At 40.9% G+C, this 24767-nt stretch overlaps 1 protein-coding gene across 10 annotated transcripts in view; it reads right to left on the reverse strand.

The window, feature by feature from the left end:
• The window catches only part of SP100 (SP100 nuclear antigen), a 68809-nt gene that overhangs the window by 24707 nt on the left and 19335 nt on the right, over positions 1-24767 (reverse strand). For 5 of the 10 annotated variants that reach the window (XR_003044683.1, XR_003044682.1, XM_025043218.1 and 2 more), the window contains exons 4-16: positions 23595-23678; positions 22265-22327; positions 19508-19654; positions 18976-19059; positions 16522-16668; positions 15711-15794; positions 14058-14141; positions 12946-12999; positions 12213-12332; positions 11040-11093; positions 10344-10427; positions 6118-6234; positions 5080-5133 (exon numbers count right to left, since the gene is read on the reverse strand). Coding sequence is in view for 8 of the 10 variants with exons in the window: in XM_025043218.1 (XP_024898986.1) it covers positions 5080-5133; positions 6118-6234; positions 10344-10427; positions 11040-11093; positions 12213-12332; positions 12946-12999; positions 14058-14141; positions 15711-15794; positions 16522-16668; positions 18976-19059; positions 19508-19654; positions 22265-22327; positions 23595-23678 (1176 nt within the window). In the remaining 2 variants the exon portion in view is untranslated. Of the gene's footprint in view, positions 1-4426; positions 4624-5079; positions 5134-6117; positions 6235-10343; positions 10428-11039; positions 11094-12212; positions 12333-12945; positions 13000-14057; positions 14142-15710; positions 15795-16521; positions 16669-18975; positions 19060-19507; positions 19655-22264; positions 22328-23594; positions 23679-24767 lie in introns of those variants that run through there. The other 5 variants (XM_025043226.1, XM_025043220.1, XM_025043221.1 and 2 more) reach the window with 5 other exon arrangements.

Below are 24767 nucleotides of genomic sequence, written 5' to 3' on the forward strand. Positions count from 1 at the left end.
TATTTATATATAATTTATATTTTATTTATAATTTTAATATATTTATTTATGCCTAATATATTCATATTTATCTAATGAAATGTTTCTATATGGTATACAAACATTTATATAATATCTAATTATATTTTATAAATAAATAAAATACATAAAATGTATTTATACATACATGATGGAGCGTTGTGTGTCTGTGATTGCATATGTGTTTTTGTAACACACCCATTTTTGAACACCTCCACTGCTACCAGCTTAGTCCAATCCACCATCATTCTTGCCTAGACCACTATAGAATGTAAATTTAATGACATTTGTTCACTTATTTATGGAATTTACAGCTATTGGATCGGTTGAAATTCCTAGGGAGAGAGTATAGTTAGAGATGAGGAAAGCACCCAGGTCCAGACGACAACCTCCCAGTCAGAAATGCCAGGATCAGGTGACCACTGCAGGCCACCTCAGACGAGCCATCCTCCTGACTGGAGAAGCCAGATTGTTGGGACAGATCCCTTCAGATCTAAGGCCCAGGCTCCTCGGAAGAGGTTCACCTCCTCTTCTACCACTGCTGTCCACACCTGCTGCCTACCCCTGCCTCACTCATGAAGTCAGCAAAGCCACTCGCCTATGATCAATCTGTACAGTTCCTAGGAACATGGGGTCTAGAGGTATCTCAGCCCCATAACAAGATTCACAGAGAACCCTCATCAGCCAACAACATTGATTACTACATCACTATTTATGACAAAGACCCAACAACGAAAAATCACCAACCTTCTAATTTGTAGTTTCCTGACATTTCTTTATCCCTCAGTTTCAGCAGGGCGAGAGAATACGGAGGTTCGCACCTTGCAGATAGCCCCTGAGGCTGCTGAATTGTGGGGCTGCGTCAACAAGCATCCGTGTCACTGGGAACCAGTGTTGTGACTGTACCCTGGGCTATGTTGCAAATGGGCCCTTGACTCTTTGCCTCTGGGTGAAACTTAGAGCATAAAAAAGAAAAGAAGCCCTGAGTTCACTGCCTTATTCTGTGTAAGTAGGGGGTCACTGAATTTACTGCCACATCCTATAGAGTGAGCTTTGGGAACTTCATCTGCACTCAACAAGATTCTACCCAGTATTTAGCATGAACATGAGCTCAGCCAAAGTCTTTCAAAGTCTTGACCTCTCTGTGGTGAACACACAATGCAATGTATATATGACATAAAGAATTACAGAAAGAGATGGAGGAAAAGTCCCCTCCACCTATAACTGTGGAAGGAAGAGAACATTCTGCACTAAAAAACTAATAAAAAAGAATCTGATTTCACAGTGTTAAATTGAAAAATTTCATAAGAAGATACGTCTTGTAAAATATGGAGATGTGTCTACTCATAACTATTACCAATTTATTTTGTTCTCTTCATGTAAATGGATCCATGAAAGAGTTATTTGAAGGGGTCTTGTAAAACTTCCCCAAATTAGAAATTATTGATACTTCTCATAAAACTAGTTTCTTAAGAAAGTTAATTCTGACTGACTGTCTTAATAATTTCAGGGACTGATCACACTATTTTAAGTGATCTGAATCCCTAAATTGTATAAATACCTGTGAGATTTTACATTAAATCGGAAAAAGGCTTTTGGCATTCTAATTTCCTCATGTGCAAGTAGGTAATAAAATGACAGATTTCCTATTTAAATAAACATTTTGAGAGTACACAGAAAAAAATGGCATAGATGATAGAGGCTCTGTTCACCCCTCTGGCGACCAGATCAAAGTTGTGATGGAAACAAGAAGCAGCAGCAAGGAAAAATTGCCTGGGATCTAGATGAACAAGCCATACAACTAAGGAGAATCCAAGAAAGCACCCAGCAATGGCAGAAGGTAGGACGGGGTGAGGACGCGGGGCCACCCGGTCTGAAAGGCTGAGTGAGACGGAGGCTGCAGCAGCGGCAGCAGCAGACGCCTCTTGAAGGGGCCGTGTCCGCAAATGGATTTTTGTGGTGATGAACCTGCTCGCTCTGAGCACCAGTGTCGATTAGGCTGTGCACAGGGGGCACCAGGGACTTACAGAGAGATGTCGTCTGAGTGAGGACCGAGGCGAGACTGTACAGAAGTGCTGGCGGTATCCATTGTTCCCTGTTGAGCCCTCCTCACTCCCAGTGCGGACACAGTGCCTCCGTAGCCGTAACGTCATCAAACTGGGTAACAGAGATTGCTCAGCCCAGAAGATTCCCTTAAACCCCGCCTCCCCCAACTTGGGCCCCATCCAAGCCATATCCAGGCTTATTCTCAGTGAGTCAGGTGTTCCTTGCTGAGACTCACACTGGAGACAGCTGGCCTCGGTTTCTGATGTGGCCTTTTGAGGCAACTATAAGCACAGCATCTGTGGATAGCTTGCTGAATCTTAACAGGTGGCCCCGGAGGGGTAGAGGCTTGGGCTAAGTTTGGCCTACAGCTGAACCCCTCTTAGGTCTGTGCCACTGGACACCTACCTCACAAATCTACGCTAATAAGACCAGGAGACTATGTACTGTTTGCTTAGTACATAGAAACAGATGTCGAAAGGTAGCCAAAATGGGAAGACAAAGAAGCAGAAACCATATGAGAGAACAGAGCAGAGATTCAGAAATAATGGAGTCAAGTAATCTAACAGACGCAGAATTCAAAACACTGGTTATAAAGATGCCCAATGAACTTTTTGGAAGTGTAGATAAATTCAATGAGAACTTCAACAAAGAGATAAAAAACATAAACACAGAAATGGAAATTATAAAAGGGAACCAGTCTGAAATGCAGAACACATTATCTGAGATGAGAAGTATATTAAATGAAATAAACAAAGGAATAAACAAAGTGAATAAAGAAAAGGATCAAATACCCTATCTAGAGGATGGGAAAGCCAAGGACATGCAAGTAGAATGACAAGAGATATGATGCCACGACTATAAAAATAACTTAAGGAGCATATGGGACACTATTAAGGGTCCAAATATCCATCCGATCGGTGTAACTGAAGAAAAGCAAGATGTTGAACAGCTGTTTGAAAAAATAATGATGGAAAACTTCCCTAAACTGGTGAAAGAAATGAACATAAAACCCCAGGAAGCTCAGAGAATTCCAAAAACCAGGGATCCAAAGAGGCCCACACCAAGACACATCATAATTAAAATGCCAAAGTTTAAATACGAAGAAAGAATATTAAAAGCAGCAAGAAAAAAACAACAACAACAGATAATTACTTATAAAGGAACACCCATAAGACTGGCAGCTGATTCTCAAAAGAAGCTATGCAGGACAGAAGGGCTTGGCACAAAATATTCAACAGGATATTGTTGTAGACCTGGGATCTACAACCATGAATGCTTTATCCAGCAAAGCTATCATTTAGAGTTGAAGTACAGGTAAAGAGCTTCACCACCAAACCAGTATTCCAGGAAATGTTAGAGGGACTTTTTTAAGAAGAAAAAATATGAAAGACTCACTTCAGATTAAAAGACACACACAGACTAAAAGGAAGGAGATGGAAAAATATATTGCTTTGATGGACCTTGAAGGTATTTAAGTCAGACAGAAGAAGATAAGCACTATATGATTTCACTTATATGCGGAATCTAAAGGAATAAAAAGAACAAACTATTCAAAAACAGACTCACAGATATAGTGGACAATTTGGTGGTGGGGGGTTGGGGAGCACAGCATAGGGAATGCAGTTAGCATTAATACATTGGCTAGGTGGAGGGCCAGGGAGGGAGGGAGCAATTGGGGGAATCATTTTATGAACTATATAGATGTCTAACCAATGTTTAATTGAAACTAATTAAAATAAATAAATTAAAAAATATTTTTAAGAGCTATTCTGTAATGGGAAAAAAAAAAGATACTCATAGTAACAAACAAATTTGTACCACATACAATTTTTTTTTTTTAAAGTATAAGAAAATTCTTAATGGAAGAACATTGAATAACCCATGTTTAAATGGGTAGAAGTCTCTGTGCTCCCCAAATTAATCTGCAAATTTAATGCATTTCTGAGCAGAAGTTTCAATAAACTTAGAGGTGAGGAAAATCTCTCTGAATTGATTCTAAAATTCACCCCCAGTGAGTCAGTAGGATGGTGGTAACTCTGAGCTCTACTTTGTTTCCTGTAGCTCCTCTGATTGCAAAACAACAGCTAGTGTATAAACAGGTAAAGTCACTGTGCCATCAATGTGATGATTCAAATCATGATGTAGCTGTGGAAGGAATGTTTTAATAATTCCTACCCCACATATACACAAAGAGGCTAAACCCAGGTTTTATAGGTGGAAACAGTAAAATGATCAGATATTTCAAACACCCTAGAATCAAATATAGAATAAGGTTTTCAAAATCTTCAGCTAGAAATGGCTGTTGTAAATACGATAGGAAACCCCAAAATTAGAGAGAAAAAGCTGACAAACTTGACTACAATTTTGTAACTTCTCTAGGACAAAAGATTTTATTAATAGGTTGAAAACAAGAACACCAAATGGAACAACATACAAGGAACATATATGAGCGAGATTTAATGTATGTATATCACATAAGGATTTCTGTTTATTGAGCACAGTGAGATGAAGATGAACACAACAGCAGGAAACACTGACAGCGTTCTATAACAAAGAAATCTGTGAAGAAAAACAAATGACCAATAACAAATGAAAAAGCTCAAACATACTAAAAATGAAAATAGTGCATGTTAAAGCACCCTTAAACAAGACTTTTTATAGCTCATAAAAGTGTTGTGTTATAATTGTCTAGGTATAATATATTAATTTTAAAAAGCAAGAAAAGGAAAAATATGCATAAAATTAGCCTATTTAGATAAATAAAACTATATTCCGAAATGAACTAATATATAGAAAAATTCTGGAAAGATATACCAATGTTTATAAGCAGCATATATTTTAAAATCAGAATAAAGAGCATCATGAAGATAAGTAGCATTTTGGAAAAAAATAATTACCTTAAAAAGCATTTTTTTTGTCTTATGAAAAATATGGAAAATATTGATAATAAACTTTAGCATTGAAAAATAGTTCACTTGTAACATAAAAATTAAATAAATTCTTATTCACTCTTACTTCTTTTCTCACTTTGTTTTTCCGAAGTCGAGTTGTATTCAATATCCATGGCATCTAGAAAGTAATAGGTGATGGTCAGAGAACTGGAATTTATAAATAAAAGTTACAAATCCTATGACAATTCACACTGGAAGGCTTGAGCTTGTAACGATGTTCTGATATCACTTCCGTTTTCCTTCTAAAGGAATCAGACAGGTACAAGTCGATACCTAAGGTCTTTATTTCTCTGAGACTTTGAACAAACTCTTCATTACTTATGTGCATCACTTTCCTCATTTACGAAATAGGGATAGCAAAAGTTATCCTGTTCAAGCTTTAGATATTTTTATATAGATTAAATAAATCATCTTATTTAAAAAAATTAATGAAAAATTACTATATAAATCACTAGCAAGCTGAAGGGCATACTTCAAAACTATATGTCGAGTTTAAGAATAGTTATCTGAGGCCTTTTTTCCTGACAGGTAGCAGGACCATTTCTTTGTCTTTTGAGGCCTTTCCAAGGTTGTGACAAAGGGGCACTATTATCTGTCAACAGAAGAATACTTAGATTTCTTTGCTCCATGAACAGGGGTGGAAGTCACTATATAAACACTACACTTTGGTATTGATATGCTAATATAGTGAGTGAGATACTTCCTTTTTTTTTTTTTTTTACCAGTGTATTTCTACGACATCGTATAATCAACCACATATAACCAACAGGACCCATTCTGTTAAACACAACTGTAATCATGATCTCTTGCCTCCCCGAAAGGGTCAAGTCAAATACACGTAGAGAATGGGATTTCGACATGGACTGGACCCCTTCTTTGTCAAAGTGTGCTCAGAGTCAAGTGCAGCAGGAAACGAGAGCTCTAATTTCAGATTCCTGACGTCCTGCAGCCCGGGCCCTGTGACTCTCACCTTTATCACTGACACACTCCCAGCTGGTGAGCTGCCTGAAGTTCTTGAACCCTGACCCTCTACCACAGACATACCCAGGGTCTGTGGTATCTGCTGAAACACCTCCACCCCAAGACTCTCGGGCAGTCTTACCCATCATGTCAGATGCGTGGCTACCTTCTGTCCTTGCTTCTTGGCTTCTGGGCACACCTTTTGAAAAACACATGACACAGGAACACTTCTCAATTCCAAGTTCTTGGAGCTCTGCTCCTATGTTATGATTGGTAAAAAATTTTAGTTTCCACCCCCTGCCCTCCAACCGTCCTCCTTTTCTTCACTCCTACATCAAAGGATGGCTCTACCTCTGAAATCTCTTTGTCAGTGTTGCTTCTCATTGTCTCTGTCTTTTCCTTTCAACCTTTTTTTCTCTATTATCTTTTTCTCTTTGCCCCAAACTTGTATCTTTGTTTTTCTATTTTTCATTTATATGCTTCTTCTATCCATTCTTTAATGACATTTTTTACAAATGTTTGTATTTATCTTCATGTGATGTTATTCTTTTTTCAGAAATGTCGTTATATTTATATGTCTACACATATGTATATATAATTCAATTCTTAAAATAATTTTTTGCAAATATTTTATATAAATACTCTCATAAACTAACTTTTGCCAGACAAATTTTTAAATGTTAAAATAATGAAAATGAACAGCTCTTTCCATTCACTCAACAAGCTTGCTGGGCTTCTCTCATGTGCCAGGTGCTGAGGTGGACACTATAATGAGATAATGATGCAGAATACAATGAAGTGTCAGAGCTTGTCAATCTTAAGAGTAACCATGAAATTGACACATAAAGAAGTGAGTATATCAAAAGATGAGGAATGTTAGGACACAGATTGGACAAGATACCCTGGGGAACATAAGTCAGGAAAAACTAGCTTAGTTTGAGGTGAAGGATCTCTTCCAGAGAACAAAGCAAGAGTTAGCCAGATTAGGGAGGAAGGAGGCCAAGAGAGTAGCCCTAAGTAGATGGAGAAGCATGAGCAAAGGTCTAGATTCAGAAAATGCAAGTAACCAAAGGAGTTTAACATGTCTGAACACAAAGTAGGAAAGTGAGTGGCAACAATGAGGATGGAAGAAAAGGCAGGAGCCTTGACGTAGGTGGCTTTGGAGGCCGTATGAAAGAGAATTGACTAAAGAAAATTAAAGGACATTGGATTTTATGTAGAATAGCAGCATGGACATATTTGCATTTTTGGAAGATCAGTTTAGCTAAATTACTTAGAACACATTTGCTGGGAACAAGATTGAATGCCGGAAGGCAAACAGGAGCCTGTAGCTCTAGTTCTAGTGAGAAGTGATATAGACAGGGGCTAGAGTGATAACATTGGGTATGGAGATGCATGGATAGATTAGAGACATTTAAAAGGAAGAATTGATAGAATTAGGTTACAGAGGGGTGTACTGATGTCATTGATGACTCTGAGAATTTGAACTTGAAAGAATAGGCAAATTAACAGTGTGTTTTAGAGATAGAGAACACTAGAAAAGCAGATGCTGGTTTTAGGGGGAAAGATGATATGCTCAGTTGTGGAAGGGTTGTGTTTCAAAGTGTTGAAAGACATCTTAGTGGAGAAGGACAAAGTCTTCAGGACCTTGGCCAGAGGTCTTTCTGACACCTGGGTGAATGAGTTTAGACGCTTAGAAGACAGGGCTGGGTTGGAGATGCATGTTTAGGAACCTCAGATTGTGAACGGTGATGGAAGCCATAAGAGTGGATGAAATACACGGTGAGATCTCTTGTAATCTGGGTGAGTTACTGGGGCCACTTTGATACCTGGGGACACTTTACAGTGAAAACTCACCGCCAGGGTGAACCACCCCTTGTGCCAACATTGCTTTTGTCTCATGATCATCTTAGACTCCACGGTTCCTCTCTCTCTCTCTTTTCTCCCTTTTACACTGCTACTTTTTCTCTACGATTTTCTCTCATTTTTCAACCCTTTCTCTACATAGTTTGCTTTGTGCCTCATCTATTTTCTCTCCATTTATTACCCCCTATGCATCTCATCCCCATCTATTTTTATATGCTTCTATCTCTGCATCTCGTGTTATTATTGAAGTAATCTTTCCATTCCTCTCTCTCTTTTCTCCCTTTTACACTGCTACTTTTTCTCTACGATTTTCTCTCATTTTTCAACCCTGTCTCTACATAGTTTGCTTTGTGCCTCATCTATTTTCTCTCCATTTATTACCCCCTATGCATCTCATCCCCATCTATTTTTATATGCTTCTATCTCTGCATCTCGTGTTATTATTGAAGTAATCTTTCCACCACCACTTCGCTTTCTGTTTTCTCTTTGCTTCTCGTCTGTTTTTCTCTATCTTATCTTGATCCTTCTTTTTTTTACAATTGCAATCTTTGTCTTTATGTTTTCTTCATTATGTTCATCTTCATCTCACAGATTACTACTTTCATCATCACCAAATTCCTGCTCTTTTGACATTGACTGTTATGACTTTTGCCAGTTCCCTATGAGCTTTCTACGTTTCAGGCCTGCCAGTCAGTCATGGACTTTATTACCATATTTCTGGGAAACTTCTGAGACATATCTTGAAAATCATCCCACCTCCCCCACCTGGTGATATTCGGATTCCATGTCCACTTAGAAAAGCTTGAAACTTACTCAGATACCGTTACATTTCCATTCTTTGTCCTTACATTATCTATTCAGTGTCACCTGTCTCCATTCAGGAGCCCAGCTCTTCTTCCTTTTTGACTTCCTCAAGCCTGATGATGTAGTCCTAATCTGTGCACAAGTCTGTCTCTATGTGAGTGTATGTTAATTTGTGTGCGCATGTACAGCCATGTTTTTGGGGGAGAGGTAAGGTAAAGAAGGAAGAGTTTATCCACTGCACATACAGGAAAACAAAGATAATTGGTAATTAGTATCAGAATGGGTTTCTCCACCACATGCTAACAGACTAGCATCATTTCTCACTCTCTTCTCTATTCATTTGAAGAGATTTGAATCCACAGGACACTGAAGGGAAATAAGGAAATGACAGACAGCAGATGGTGACCAAGGAACATTCTTCAATGTGGTCATGCTCAATCATGTTCACAGCTCAGACAAGCTGAGAAAAAACACACCTCCAATGACTACACCTCACATCCAAAAGATATTTGTTCTGTCTCTTTTTCTATCCAACCATACTTCATTCTCTTCCTGTTTCTCAATTTTCTGCTCATTGCTCTGCCTTACACGTTTCTATCCCCATCACTTTGATTCTGTGAGCTCATCCCCCTGATTTCTCTTTTCTCCTGTGCCACTTTCTCTTCTTTTCATCAGTGATACTGTTAATATTTGTTCATTTTTATTTCTCTGTTCATCTTTTTTAGATTTATTATTCTAGGTGTTCTGTATACCATATAGCTGGCTCTCTTCCTACCTTTTTTTTTTATGACTGTCATTTTCCCTCTCCATCTCTCTATATACATATTTCAATATCTGCCTATTACAGTAACAATATTGGTGGTTATATATCTATCAATATATACACATATGTATGTGTATATGTATATATAAACTTACACACATATATATGTGTATATATATATATTTATTATTGTAGTTAAATAAGTTTTCCTGCATCAGGCACAGATACATCCCCCTGTGAATATGCCAGGTCCCTTGCACCTCCTCTTTGGACATTGATCATGTGACATAGCTCTTACCTTCCTTTTTGTTACATACAACAGTCATCCTTCTTGACCCTTATACATTTGTACTTCAATTTCCTCATTCCAAAATGGGGACAGCAAGAGTTAGCCTGCCTAAGTCTTAAAAATTTAATGATGACAAAATAAGATCTTATTTTGCCAAAGTACTTCAAAATAGCATGATATGATCCAATTACAATGTAATGGGCATCTGTCCAAAACTATACTAAAGTTTGAGAGTGGTTGGCCTGAAGCTTTTATTTCTGTTTATAATTACATAGCAAGACCAGTTATCTTTTGAGGCTTTTACAATTATAAATATTATTAATGTCAAGCAATATATCACTATAGAAATCTAAGATCTTAGTGTAAGCAGGCTTGACAGTAAGTATTAAAAAAAGATCTCACCTTTTTGGTAATTACTGCTTCTACAACAGAGATACATACATACATTTAGTCAATAAGACTTAATCCACTAAAATGAGTTTATAAGAATTTCCTGCCTCCTTCCATTTCCTAAAATGTCTAAAGGAGTTCTCAGGATTAACTGGATACAGGTAGTCACGGTGCTCAGAATAAAATGCAACTGGAAACAGTAGCTCTTAATTTCTGACATTCGCAGGCCAAGGGTTGGCATCCTAATCTTCTTTACCTGACTCGTGTCTTAGGGCTGAGCTAGAAGTTTCCTGATGCTCTTCTCTGTTATTTAATTCTGAATAGTCACCATCGTTGATTCCTGCAGAAATAAATAAAAATTCTTCACACTCTCGGCCTATGTCCTAGGAACAAATTTAGCATGGAATCTTTAAAAGGAAAATTGGAAAAGGGAAACCCGTGTAGGAGGGGTAGGAATAGTCTAACCACCAGGATACCTATGGGTCCATTTGACCTGTTGGTCAAGGTTGTTCCAGAAACCATCCCCAAGGCTAGGACTAGGGAAAATTTTGCTGTAGAAGGCACTCCCTTTTGTCACCATTTCTTATGCTTCTTACTCTTTCCACTGATTTACACATACTTCTTCAGCTTCCAGCTCTGTTTCTTATCTGGTAACCATGGAAGCAACATTTTCAAGATGTCAGAGCCTCCATGGGCTGGGCCCTCAGTGACCATGTGGAGCAGAGCGCCCTCCACCCCGGGAACTACTTTTTCCTTTTATGTGAGAACAATAAGTTTGTGTTGCTCTTGTGCCATTGAACTTTTATCCCCGTTAGCCCAGCCCACCTAATGCAAAACGTCTAATGTGCGTCATCCAAAACCACAACAAATGACTTTTTTTATTTAAAGGATATAATAAAAGATTTGAATGAAGCTTTTGTAGCAAAGAAAGCCATTTATTGATTGTTCTTACGTCTTTTCTTATTGCTCATCTCCCAAGTAGATTGGTTTCCAATATCCTCAGGATCTAGGAGTAAAGGGGAACACAACCAGTAATCCATAATGAAATGAGTTGAATCTTATGACTCTTCACATTGTAGAAGATTTGGAATGTGAAAACATTGTGATGATCATTTCTATCTCTTTCTATCTAAAGGAAAGAGATCACTACCAAATGGAGCAAAGATCCACAGTCTTTTAGTCCCATAGCAAAAATCAAAGAAGTTTCAAAACTGAACATTTTTTTTTCATGGTTTTATAGCTAATTTGGCATCGAATCTGGATTTGAGCTGCCACAAGTCCATGTAAACTCTTTATTTATCATACTTGTGAATTCCTGCAATTTGATAAAGGAATGTTAATTTAGCATATTTCAGAATGGGATTTTGCCCCAGACCCTGTTGGGGTGTTTTGCAACATATAGGGTATAAACCACAGTATCTTTCTAAAACAATAAAGCATTATTATTTTACATCTGGCTTCAGAGTTTTTAATAAAGGATTATGGATGTTTGCTAGGAGTCCATGTTGTTAGTTCTGCCTCTACCAGGAAATTCCTATGTGTGATGTATAAAAGATCCTTCTATGTTTATTGTGGGAATTTCACCATATGTGGGATGGGAGAACAATGGTTATCTGGCCTACTTTTAGTTGTTGTAAACACCAAAGGATATTTTCTTTGCAAAGATATTTTCCGATAACACTATCTAGGCCAGTAGCATGTTGGGGGTCATCTGTTGAAAGGTATAAATTAAATTTGATGGTAATAACCAGAAGTTTTTCCTTCTGTCAATAAAGAGCAGAACCAGAGTCTATTGAGTTTTGAACAAGTTTTTGACAAAAACGAACCATAGCTGATTGTCCCATTTCTCTGCTCTCTGCAAAATGGGTGGTAAGGGTGGATGTCACTGTGCAATCCAAAGCTTTGGGGGATAGTGTAGTAAGGAATATGTAGTAAGATGGCACTGACATTCAGCTAGAGCCACCTGGTTAAGCCTGAATTCATGATTTCTTTCTTTGCAGTTTCCAAAATGGCCACATGGGATGGATGCAGAGAATGGTTCCTGGGCTGTGGTGTGTGCTCAGAAAAACAGGAGCTCTGAACTCAGACTCCAGATGTTCTGGGGCCCAGGGACAGCGGTCCTTACCCTTATCAGGACCACTTCTCAGCTCAGATCTCCAGGCTCTGAAGGGCACCGCGTCTGCACTAGACTCTGAGGAGTCATCAGATCTTCTCACTGCAGGAGGAGCAAATGTCCCTTGAAGGTCTAAGTGTATGACAAAGGAACTAACATAGGAAAAAGTTGGGAAGCTCTGAAAACCTAGTGCAAGACCCTCCCTCCTTCACACCTCCATGATCTGCCTTTTGTATTCATGGGACTGTAGGTCAGTATGTTGTCCCTCCCATCCCCTGAGACTGGGACGAAGATATTTCACCCCTGGTGGGCATCTCTGCTTTGTCTTATCTCTTCACTATCTCACACTGCATTCTCTTTCTTCTTTGACTTGTCTCTTTATGGATTTGTTGTTTTTTTCTATCTGTATTTGTATTTATTTTTAGCTCTGATTCTTTCTCAGGGCAGTCTCAGTCCCACTTGGCTGCTTCCCAGAATTACTTTGTGAAACAGAGCCGCACCCCTTCATAATCTAATCTTGTTAGGAATCCTTACTTGAAAAAAATTAAAATTCTACTGTGTTTGTCTTTGACTTCTTTGTGTTTATATGTTATAGCCATTAGCCTAACTAATACAAAAGTCGAAATCCAAACCGGCTAAAATGAAAGCAAATTTGTATTTGACTTCAAAGGACATAAAAAGGATAGAATGAATATTTGTAGAAAACAGTGTTCATATATAACTATGAAGAGTTAGTTACTCTTACCGGTTTTCCAAAGCCTTTTCCTGCATGTAGGTGATTTTCTAACACCCGTGGTCGCTGTAAAGTGAGAGGGAAGAAACAGCTATTTGCACACAGAAGTGTTACAAATTCTACGACATATGGGTCGTAGATACAGTTTGTGATAATATTGGTGTCGAGATGATCATTTCCCTCTTTTTCCTTCAACCAAACCCATTTTTGTGCCCAAGGTCATAATGCTGAGTTCTTGCCGGTTCACCCTTTTACTCTCCATGTGAATTTTTATTTTTTTACAAGTATTATATCTTTATTTGGTTTAAAAGCACATACATTTATTCCTTTATTTTTAATCAATTAATTAATTAATTAGTTAATTAATTTTTTTTTTCCTGGTGACATTGGTTAACAAAATCCGATAAGTTTCAGCTGTACACTTTAACAGTAAGTCATATATATATTTACACTGTATGTTCACCTCCCATAGTTAGATATCTTTCTGTCACCACATATTTGACCACTTTTTCGTTACTAGCTCCAGTTTCCTCATCTGTAAAGCTGGGGAAACCTATTTACCCTATCTCCCTGTTAAGCTTTTTGTGATAGCCAAATGAGCCTTTATTTACAAAAGCCCTGTTAAAAAATCACAACGTAAGCCAATGTTTTAAGTATCATTTTGGTTTGAGAATGGTTGGTCTGAAGCTATTTCCCCATTTATAATTAAATAGCAGCACTAATTATTCTTTTATTCTAAATTGGGGACTAATGTTGACAATATTGCCAACAAATAGAAGACTACTGTGCTTACTATGCTCTATAGAATATAAAGTATGTTGCTAGAAAATAAATATATTATTTTAAGCCTTTAGCATTAATAGACATGATAGTGCATAGTAAAAAGTGTCATTTTACTAGAATATTTTTGCTACAGTTTCTATCAATTGGGCTCATCCAGTTAAATAATAGTTTATAATGCCTTCTTGCCTCCTTCCTTTCCGAAAAGGGGCAGAAATGGTGTCCTGGAAATATTTGAATAAGGGCGTATGGAGAATGTCAGCATAAGAGTCGCCAGGAGAGCAGGGCCCTGCATTTAGACTCTGGATATTTGCCGTCCAGGAACATAATCTTTATATTCTTACCCAGTGCAGTGTGCAATCCTGAGCAGGTGGCTTCTTGGGTCTCTTCTGCTTCACTTGATTCTAAGGAGCCAAAGTCATTGAACACTGCAAAAAGGAACAGGATGCTTTAGGTGTCTCAGTGTGTGACCGAGGAACTGATTCAGCGAGAAATTCTCAAATAAGAAAACTTGGAAAAATCTTCATCATCCATGCAAATAGGCCACTCTCATCTGCCCTTCTAAGTCACCAGTCCTGTAGATAGGTGATGCTCCATTCCCTGTCCCCACGGAAGAGACAATTGACTGGCAGGGGGGACCTCTGCTCTATTTGAACCTTACCTTCCTACACTTCTCTCTCCTCTACCTCTTACCCCTTCCGTTGTCATTTCACACTTCCTTCATCTTCTTTCTCTTGTGGGGAGACCTTGGAAATCTTGTGTTGAAGAAAGTGATCCTCCTTTACCCCCCCGCCAACCTGGTACCCCCCTGAACTGTTTGCAAGGCTGAGAAGTAATCTTCTCTTGCATCTGAGCCATAGACCCATTTTGGGACCACATTTTAGGGCAGTGTGTCTACACTAAAACACAAATTAGAATGTGCGTGCTCTAAAAACTGAAACAAATTTACATTTTAATTTGATAGATCCAGTGGAGGCAATTAGAATGAATGTATTATTTTAAATATTGGTCTTTTATAGCAATAAGATCTGGTAAAACTTTTATTTGTTCTTAAGTCTTTTCCTAGTGTGTTTTCTCTAGACATGAAATCATGTTTCTAAAATCCTCTAAGAAAGTAGGAAGGAAAAACAGTCCTTCCTACAACAGTTTGTGATCGGATGACAATTTGTACACTAAAGAGCTACCGATCTTATGGCAACTCCTGTAGCATAGGAATGAGGAATGAGGAAACAACACTTTGGTAACCATTTCGAGCTCCAGTTTTACAAAGGAGATAAAGCAGAATCCGGGACACTAGTCTTGTCTTTCCCTTCATCTCCAGGAGACTTTACAGAAGACCTGAAACAGGTAAGCGATTGTGTTTTCTCACCTAGAATCAGGAGTAACTGCATCTTGCTTACCCCTCTGCGTTGTTGCAAAGGAAAAAGAAGACACTGCTTGCAAAGGTCCTTTGAAAAGTCACTATATGTGTTATGACCTGCTGAAGAAGTCTGTAAAAACAATACTTTGCATTTCAGAACCCTTATCTGACGTCTTTATTTCTGCCAACATTAGATAGTTAGACGAGTTGTCTTCAGACATGATTCAAAGTTTGTGATCGGATGACAATATGATCTTCCAATAAAGGAATATTTAGTTTTCTGTTCTCTATAGAAATCACTCTATACATCCAATATTTTATAGATGTAGCAACTAGTTAGTTTTAAAGTAAACTCATTACTTTGCTAGCCTATTTCTACTATACAATCAACATAAGGTACATACGTTGACTAATAGGACCCATCAATTAATAGGCCTCACCTTCAAAAAATACGTATATAATGATTTCTTATATCCCTGTATTTCCTAAAAAGATCCAGTAAAATAAACGGAAACATTGAGATTCCAGGATAAACTGGATACGTGGTCCAGAATGAACTCAGAATATGATGCCTCGGGAAACAGTAGCTCTTAATTCAGGTCCCTGCAGCCCAAACCTTTCTCTCCCACCTCCTTACCAGGCTGACGTCTTAGTTCGCCGGTGTGGGCTTCCGAGGGCTCGTCTTCATCACTGGATTCTGCGGAATCCTCACTGCTGATCACTGCACAGAGGAGCAAAACCCCTTAGGGTCTCAGGGTGGGGCCGAGGAACCCACAGACAGATAATTAGAGCACCAGGAAGACCTAGAAGCTAAGTTAACTTAGATCACGCCGGTCTGTGTTTGACTGTGGGTGACCTGCAGGTTGCTCCAAGTCCTACACAAAAGGTGGCGAAATTCATGCACAGAGGGCAGCTTGGCCCCTCCCGCACCTCTTCTTACCCCGCTTCATTCTGTCGCCTACTCCCATCCTCACTCTGCCTCTGAGCACCACCTTCCCGCCACCCCCATGCTACCTCTTTCTTTCATTCTCATTTTACTTCACTTTACTCTTGGCTGGGCCTATTTCCTCCAATTTATGCCTGTCTTTCTGGAGATGGTATCTCTTTATATCTCTCTTTGTCTTCCTGTGTTTCTGCATCTTCTCTCGTATCTTGGCTCTCTGATTCTTTTTTCTCTTTTCATTATCTTTTATCTTCACACTTTCCTCTCACTTTAGAAACAGTGTCTTGGACATTGGTACTTACTTACACCTGCCATTTCTGTTTTTGGTATTTTTCCAATTCCTGAGACCCTTAGTCTGCTAAACTCACTGCATAAAGCACTGCTTCCCCTCTCCCCCCGCCTCCATTTGGGGCTACCTGGATCTCCTAGGTGGACACTGATGACACGTCTCAGACCCTTGCCTAGTACCGTGATCCACATTACGCACGCTTTCCATCAGCCTTACCTATTATGTCAGATGCCTGGTTACAGTCAGTCCTTGCTTCGGCTTGCTGTTGATTCCTTGAATTAAAATATGGCTTTTCCTTCTTGATATCCCTCAGAAGTACAGAACAGGAATTTATTTTGATTTCATGGTTGGGTAGCTTCGCTCCTGGACAAAATTTCAATAAATGAAGAAGTCTGTCTCCCCAGCAGGGATAGAGCAACCCTCAAACCATTAACAAGTCCTTCTCCCTATAATTACCCTGCAGGAGAAAGTTTACCCCTGATTTCTCTCCTTTCCTGCTGCTTAACTCTGTCCCTGCCTTTGCACCTCTCTTAACTTTGGGTTTTTTGTTTTTATTTTTGTTTTCATTTTGTTTTTACCTACTCTTCTCATTTTTTCGCCTTTTCAAAAATAAAAATTATAATTGCAGTAAAACATACATAAAAATGAGTCACTCATAAATTTAGAATGATCACAGAGGAAGCATATCTGAGTAACCATCACTTCGATCAAGTAATAGATTACTAACACCCAGAGGCCTCTCAGTGATGCCTCCCACGAACCGTCCCCACTGACCTTGCTCAAGTTAATCACACTTGGACTTTTAACATCACAGATGATTAATTTTGCCAGTTCGGAATTTTTCTGTATAAATAGAACCATGGATTCTCTCTCTCTCTCCCCCACTTTCTCTCTTTCTCTCCCTCCCTTCTTTTCCTCTCTGTTATTTGGTTATGGGGATTTGACTTATTTTCTCAACATTATGTGTATGACCGTCGCCTGTATTCATTTTGTGTATTTATTTTCACTGCCGTATAGTATTCCATTATAGAAATTATTCGTTAAAAGTAAAGCCATTGGAAGATTATACCAAACTGTTTTCCAAAAACATACGTAAAGGCAGAGATTTAGTTCAGAGGGCTTGGCGAATTCGAATAACTAAAGGGAGTCTGGATGGCGTGAACGTGACGTGAGAGTGAGAGGGAAGGAATGGGAAATCCACGACTGTTGGTAGCCAGCTGGCTTTCGAAGCTCCGCACCATGCCGTTTTGACCTGACGCTGAGGGCCACAGCAAGACATTCTGTTTTAAACAGGAAAGCCATATGGCCCGGTTTGAATTTTTGCAAGACCCGTTGAGCTGACGTGCTGAGACTGGGTCTGAGGGGAGTGAGATGGGAGGAAGGAGGCCAGCAGGAGACCCGTCCACTGTTGAACTGATAATTCATACAGCCCCCAAACAGAGACATCCATCAGATCTTCCAATAAAGACCTTCGGACACTTGGATGAATGAGCCTAGATGACAGGTCTGGGCTGGATATGTGTGTTTAGAAATCAGTAGATCATAGATGGTGACTAAAGCCTTGGAGAGAATGTGATGCTTGGGTTTCAGGGCCATTTTGATCACTGTGGACACCTTACCTTCTAGACGTGTTAAGAATAGTCCATGATGCCTTCCTTCCTGTGACTGTCTCCTGAGCCGGGTCTTGATTTGTCCACTCTCTCTCTCTATTTGGTCTACTCTCTACCTAATTTTCATTCATTGTTTCTTACTCATTCTCTACATAGTTCTCTTCGTGCCTCCCGTATTTTTTTTTTTATTATTATTGGCAGGTGCTTCCCTGTGTATCTTTCTCTATTCATACCTTTTTCCTCTTCATTTTTTATCACTGTCCTCCAGGGCTGAACAAGGTCTAAGGTGAGGTAAAAGAGGTGCGTAGGACACAAGAAGGTGCTGGGAGCGAGAGCCTCCTTATCCGTGCCCTCGGGTCTCCCTCGCCTCACCCTAGATCTGACCTCGCTGTCCCCTGCCTGATTTTTCATTTAGCCATCTCTGTTAATGTTTCCTACTTTCTTCCATTCTGTCTCTGTTAATCATCAGTGTGATCTATCTATGCCTCTTTTATATCAATTTGTCTTTCCATATATTGTCCTCATCTCAAGCATTCATATCATCACCAAATTCTTCCTCCGTCCGTGCCTTTGCTCACCTCATCAGGTCCCTCTGCCCGTCACTTCATTTCTAAAGGTCCTTCACCTGGGCTTCCTTACTTGCAAATCTGACCAGCAGCACCATGCATGACTTCCATGTTTCTGTCATAACTTCTAAAAACCAAGTGGCAACTTATTTCTTTGCACCAACTCCACAACATGGTAGTGTTTAAATTCCATGTCGATTTATCTGAAATCTTTCTCGCTCTCGTATTTTATTTGGTGTTCCCCAGTCTATCTTTTCCATGATCTCTCTCTCTGTGTTCTCTTTCCAGAGACATTCTCTCAATTAAAGAGCTGAGCTCTTTCTCCTTTGCATCTCGTGCCTGTCGGAAGCCGTCAGAGACTGTGCCCGAGGTCGTGTCATGGTGGTGTTAGGTGGGCCAGGGAGGCAGTTAATATGGAAGAACAAAGGAAAGCTTTGGCTTTTGTAGAAAAACAAAGATATAGTTAGAAAATTGGTAAGATAGGTAATAATTACTTTCTTCAGCACCAGACAATGAGCTGGCTGTCTCTTCTCTTGCATCTCCATTATTCACTTGGATAGGTACTTGTTCACAAGACTCTGAAGATAAAAAAGACAACAGTTGAGATCCAACAAAGCCTTGCTCTGCCCCCTATTACCATTTTGTTACACCCCACCTGGCTTCTTTTTTCCTCTTGTGTTCCTACTTTTTTCCTCTTGTGTTCCTCACCCAGTGAGAGTGTTGGTGCTTCATCGATTCCGTGACCAATCTCTCCCTGATGTCTTTTGTCTTTTGTTTCCATCTCCCTTCCCCGTGAGGCTCTGCAGCTCTTCACTCTTTGTCTTTTAATTGTTTCTTTCTAATTTTCTTTCTCTAGGTCTCTCTTATCAATATATCAAGCTCCATTCCTGCACTCTGAGTGTCTGTGTGATTTCCCCTTTTTTTGCTAATAGATGCTTTCCAGATTCATGCATCACTTTATACTCTGCCACCAGCCAGTACCCCTTGGCCTTTCCACACTCATCAAACCCAGCCACTGAGTCTCACCTGCTGACTCAGACTCTTGGGCTTGTCGTTCATCTGCTTGTTGGCTTTCTAGTGCATCACTGCTGCCATTGGTTGTATTTCTTCTTGCATTTATCTGCTCTATTTCAGACAGGTGCTCTGAGAGTCCATTTTCAGGTGAGGTTGTACCTAAACCATGTTTTGATTTCATAGATATTTTATTTGCCCCCTGTATCAACCAGGTTCCAACAGGAAAATACAAACCTCTCTATGCTTTGAAAGCAGAGGGAATTTAATCCAGGGGATTGAATACACAGTTGATGGAAGAGCTGAGATGTCTGACTGGAAAAATAGTCAACAGGAAGCCATGGGAGGGGACCAAGGGAGAGCCCAGAGGCAGGGTCTCTGGGTGAGAAGAAGCTGGACCATGGCCAGCATGCTTGGTGGTGAGTGGAGTCCTGGGGGAGATGCACTACTGCCAGACTTGCTGCCTGAGGCAGCGATGTGGGGAACACCAACTTCTCCCTTGCTCCCGCCTTCTTGCTAATGTTTCCCATGTTAGGATCCCAGCAAGAAATCATTGAACAAGGGAGCTGACGAGCAAGTCTGCAGGCGCCAGTGGCCAGAGATAGAGGACAGAGCGGAGCAGGAAACAGTTAAGGAAGGAATCCCTGTGCAAACCTCGCAAGATCAGCAACCCCCTTCTGCCTGACGAACCTCCTCTGCTCATTACTGATGCTATCGACCCACCTTACTCTGTCCCCACCAACCTCGATAGTGTATGAATGGACAATGTTTTCAGTGCCATCTGGATTTTTTCATTTAGTGCTATTTTTCTAAGCAAAGTAATTTAGGTAAAATATGATTTAAAAATTAATTTTTGAAATTTTAATACAGAACTTGGACCCTGGTGCATTTCTGTGTGACATCCACAGTTTCGTAGAGCCTTCTCTTGGGGTGATGGGCACAAGACAGTGTCCTTCCCTCACCTGTGCATGCACAGTCAGACTCTTGGACGCATTTATCGGTGACTTAACTGTGTATCATTTGAGTTGTAAGTTGAAATTTCTCTTTATATTCATTTCTTCCCATCACTGAGATGCTCTGGGATTTCATTTCCAGACAGGGAATCCCCTGACCACGTAGTGAGTTAAAATGTCATTGCCTCCTCCCTCCACGCTCCACCCCCGCCAACCCCCGACACACATACACTGAATTCTTTTCTTCATTACTAGTCACCGTCCCTTCCACTTATCCCTTTTTGTTCCCACCAACTGCACGAGTAGATAAATAGCTAATATGGATTCATGCATTTTAAACGATATTTTTGAATCAATGTGATTTGCTCAAAGTATAATTATGCTTTCAACAATCACTCCGAAGTTTTGTTTTTTTTTTTTAAATAAAAATGTATTGCTCACTTAGAACATCTTTTTCTTAAACAACACATCCCACTGGAAGCTACCTAACAGGGGCTTTCCATGGTGTGGGGAGATCTCTGAGACTTCCAAGTTACTCATGAAATTTATCACAGACCAGTGTGCCCTGAAGGTGGGGAGCCTATGGCCCTCAATTTATCTTCCTGGGCCTGAGGTTGGGATTGCTTTTTTCTCTGCTCCACAGCCTAGAGATCATTAAATTCACAATGGACATCTGTGGTCGAAGGAATCTCCCAGGTAACTGCAGTGGTTAAAATCTTAGACTGTGGCACCAGACACAAATAACGATGACCACTAAGCATAGTCATATTAAAGAACTCACAGAACGCTGATGAAGTGCCTGGCATGGTTGTGAATGCTGGGCATAACATCACGCGTTTAAAATCCACCGCCCTGTGAAGTGGGTACTGTTATCGCATCCATTTTACAGATGCTAAAACTGAGGGACAAAGAGGAGAAGTCGCTTCCTCAAGGTCACAGGGCAGAATTGGAAGCCAGATGGCCGGTTACCAGACCTCTGGCCTAGACACCGCCTCATAGCAGAGTTCAGTCTCTATTCTCAGTGGCTGAACTTGGACAAAAAGCATTCTGTCTCGTTCTTTCTCCTCTAAAAAAATGAAGATGATATATATTATTTTAAGGTGTTTGAGAAGATAAAGTAAAATATTGCCTGTATCATTATAAGGGATACTGTGACTGATCTGAAAATAAACTCTTTATGATTAGTGTCTTAAATGTATAGTAGTTAAAATAATTTAATAACGTTATTAAGAGTGTATAGATTAAGGGGAAGTCAAGAGATGTAAGCAGTGGTTATTGGTTACTAAAGCACCAAAGTGGGTTTTCAGAGGCCCATCAGGTATTTGGTGGGCAGCTCCTGGCCTGCAGCCCCAGGGACGACAGGAGAGGGTTTGCATGGGAGGCACATAGTGCTCATGGTCTTAAGTCAGGGATCCAACAGGTGAGGGACCCTGGCCCAGAAGGATCACACTCATCATCCCTCCCCCTCCACTTCCCCTGCAGCTCTGGCCACTGCTGGAAGTGACATCAAAGCACCAAATCCACACCCAGATTTGAGCAAGACAGACGCAGAAAACTGTGAAGCCAGGCACAGGGACCTAAAGGTCCCAGCTCAGAGCCATGAGGAGCTGTCAGCAAGTACGTTCGTTTAAGGAGTGTGGAAGGAGCGGTTCTCCCAGGCAACCCAGAGTACGGAGACTCCATTATCTAAGTTCTTGGAGAAACTGCAGATGCAGAGACTGACAATTCTGGGCAGTCAGCACTAAGAAGAAGCAGCCCTCCCTCTACAGCACATGACAAGATGGGACAAAGGATCACAGAACAGTCAACAGGAACAGACCACTGTTATTCAAGGAATCTGGCTGGGCCCAGGTCAAGCTATGATAGGAGTTTTCACCAGTGCCTAGGATGGAAGAAATTAGAAGCTTATATCAGAAATGGGAGTGTGAGCGATGCCAATCTCTCCTCATCCCCTTTTAATCTCTATAAATGGGAGTTGAAGGCTCCCACCCCAGATATCAATACAGAGCCCGTGTGAACCTGACGGATCCAGCCCACTCTTATAATCAGACCCTAGTACCTTATTTGGGCTGAGGGGGCCTTGGCCAGCCTATTTCATCGAGTGTCCTCTGTGAGACACCAGGTAACTGGCAACGGTCCTTCTTGTCACCCATGCCTTTGCCCCAGAGCTGCCCCTGACTGGTGGCCTTACCTTACTTCCTGTGCCCCTCCCCCCACACCCTCCCTCTGCTCGTGTGTGTGCAGGGTCAAGAACACAGGCTCTGGCTTCAGAATACCGGGTTCATCCTGCTCGTGTGACCCCAGAACAGGTACATACATGCGCTCTCTGATTTCTGCAAAATGGGCACCTAGTGATGCCACCCGTCAATGGCAGCTGTGAGCGCTAAACCCAGGACTGCCCGAGCCAATGTTCAATAAGCGAGCTCCTGATAATGTGGTTGTTTTTTATTGTGTTTTTATCCCTTTCCTCTACTTTTCACTGCCCCTCCTTCTTTCTCTCTCTCGGGCACCTAGATGCCACCCGTCAATGGCAGCTGTGAGCGCTAAACCCAGGACTGCCCGAGCCAATGTTCAATAAGCGAGCTCCTGATAATGTGGTTGTTTTTTATTGTGTTTTTATCCCTTTCCTCTACTTTTCACTGCCCCTCCTTCTTTCTCTCTCTCTAATACCCACACCACAACCACTTCCTCTCCTCTCTCTACATGAGTCTTTCTCCTTGAATTTCCTGCTCTTGCATAACATCCCACACTTAAATCAGTCCCTTCTCCTGCCATCATCAAGGGTCTTCTCTTTGACGTTGACCTTGAGCCCATAGTTCTTAGCCCTTCATAGCTTCACACTGATCTTCTCTACGTGGCATCTTTTAAATCACAATTACTTCTAGTTCCTCATCTCTTTAAATCTGGTCTGCTGACACACTGGGTTTTTGCTCCTTTGTCTTGGTGATTGGACCAAAGGTCTTTTGTCATAGCTACTCCTCCAGGATTGGCCTCTGGTCAGACGCTCACACAAACACTGTCCCTGTCTTCTCCATGTGACTTGACCTTTCTTCCCTGATTCCCCAAATCCACTCAGGACTTAGGCCCCCACCTCCCTTTCTCCTTTTTTCTTAGCTGATGAGAATTGGTTTTTATTTGGTCATAATCACCTTGTTCAAGACTTAGCTGGGTAGTAGTCCTCTCCTCCCTTTCTTCATTATCACTTTCTTGGTAACAAATTTTCTCTTGGATGGCTGAAAAGAGAGACAGAGAAGAGGACAGTTAGAGATCTCCATCAGACACCATAAACATCTTGAATTTACACATTTAGGCATTTCCAGCCCTTGGGTTACTGAGAGCTCAGTGGGTCCCAGTCCTCACGGTGAAGTTCCTCCTGCACCCCTGGGACAGAAAGGAGAACCTCCGGTGAGGGAGCCCTTACACGTTCCCCACAGAAAGGAGCCACCTGAATGCCGGGATAAAGGAGTCGTGGAAACAGCCTGTTACTGATGTAAGAAAAATTCAGATGGCCGGGAAAGCATATGTCAACATAAATACTGGAAATGTAGTAATGTGTCTTCTGACTTGTTCAAACTGTTAGGAAGAGACAGAGGGATACCTCGGTCGAAGGACTAGGATCCTATAGAAGTCCACGTGTATAAAAGAGGAATTTTAATTGCTTTAAAGATGGCACTGGACAAGAGAAGGATTGGCTTTAATTGGGTCAGGGAGGATGAGAACTTTCCTAAGAGACACCAGAGGACAGAGCAGAGGACCTAGACAGACCTCCCAAGGTGGAGGATGAGGGGATCCCAGGAACAAAGGAAGGACACTCTGAAGCTGCAAGAGGGGGGTGCACAGGGTGGATCTGGAGGTCATCCCAAAGATGCCTGGACCAGGGGCCCAAGAGGCTTCCAGTGAGGAGACATCAGGGCACTCGCCCAGGGTCCCTGTATGTAGGTGACCTGGAAAATGTAAGGAGGAAGGAAATAAACAAAGAAGCCCAGATATGGGTCTCCATGGGGAGCTCAGGGAGGAGGTAACAACACCATGGGAAGGGGGAGGGGTCTACACTGTGCCAGGGCCGATGGTGGAAGCATCCCCTGAGACAATGCTCATGGTTGGTAAATGAAGAGGTCTGTGGGAACCATGGATGCTTTGTCATCCCAGGACATGGCTACAAATTCCAGAAAAATTGGGTGAATGGTACTAGGAGAACAAAGGGCCCAACGTCTAGAACATGTGAAGGAGCCCTGTATGCAGGTGCTCCTCTGAGCGGTCATGGGATGCAGGTGAGGTCCAGGCACAGGAGAGGGTGCCATGCTCTGGACCCAAGCCCTAAG

The sequence above is a fragment of the Pteropus alecto genome, unplaced genomic scaffold, assembly GCF_000325575.1.
Source record: "Pteropus alecto unplaced genomic scaffold, ASM32557v1 scaffold110, whole genome shotgun sequence".
Lineage (NCBI taxonomy): Eukaryota > Metazoa > Chordata > Mammalia > Chiroptera > Pteropodidae > Pteropus > Pteropus alecto.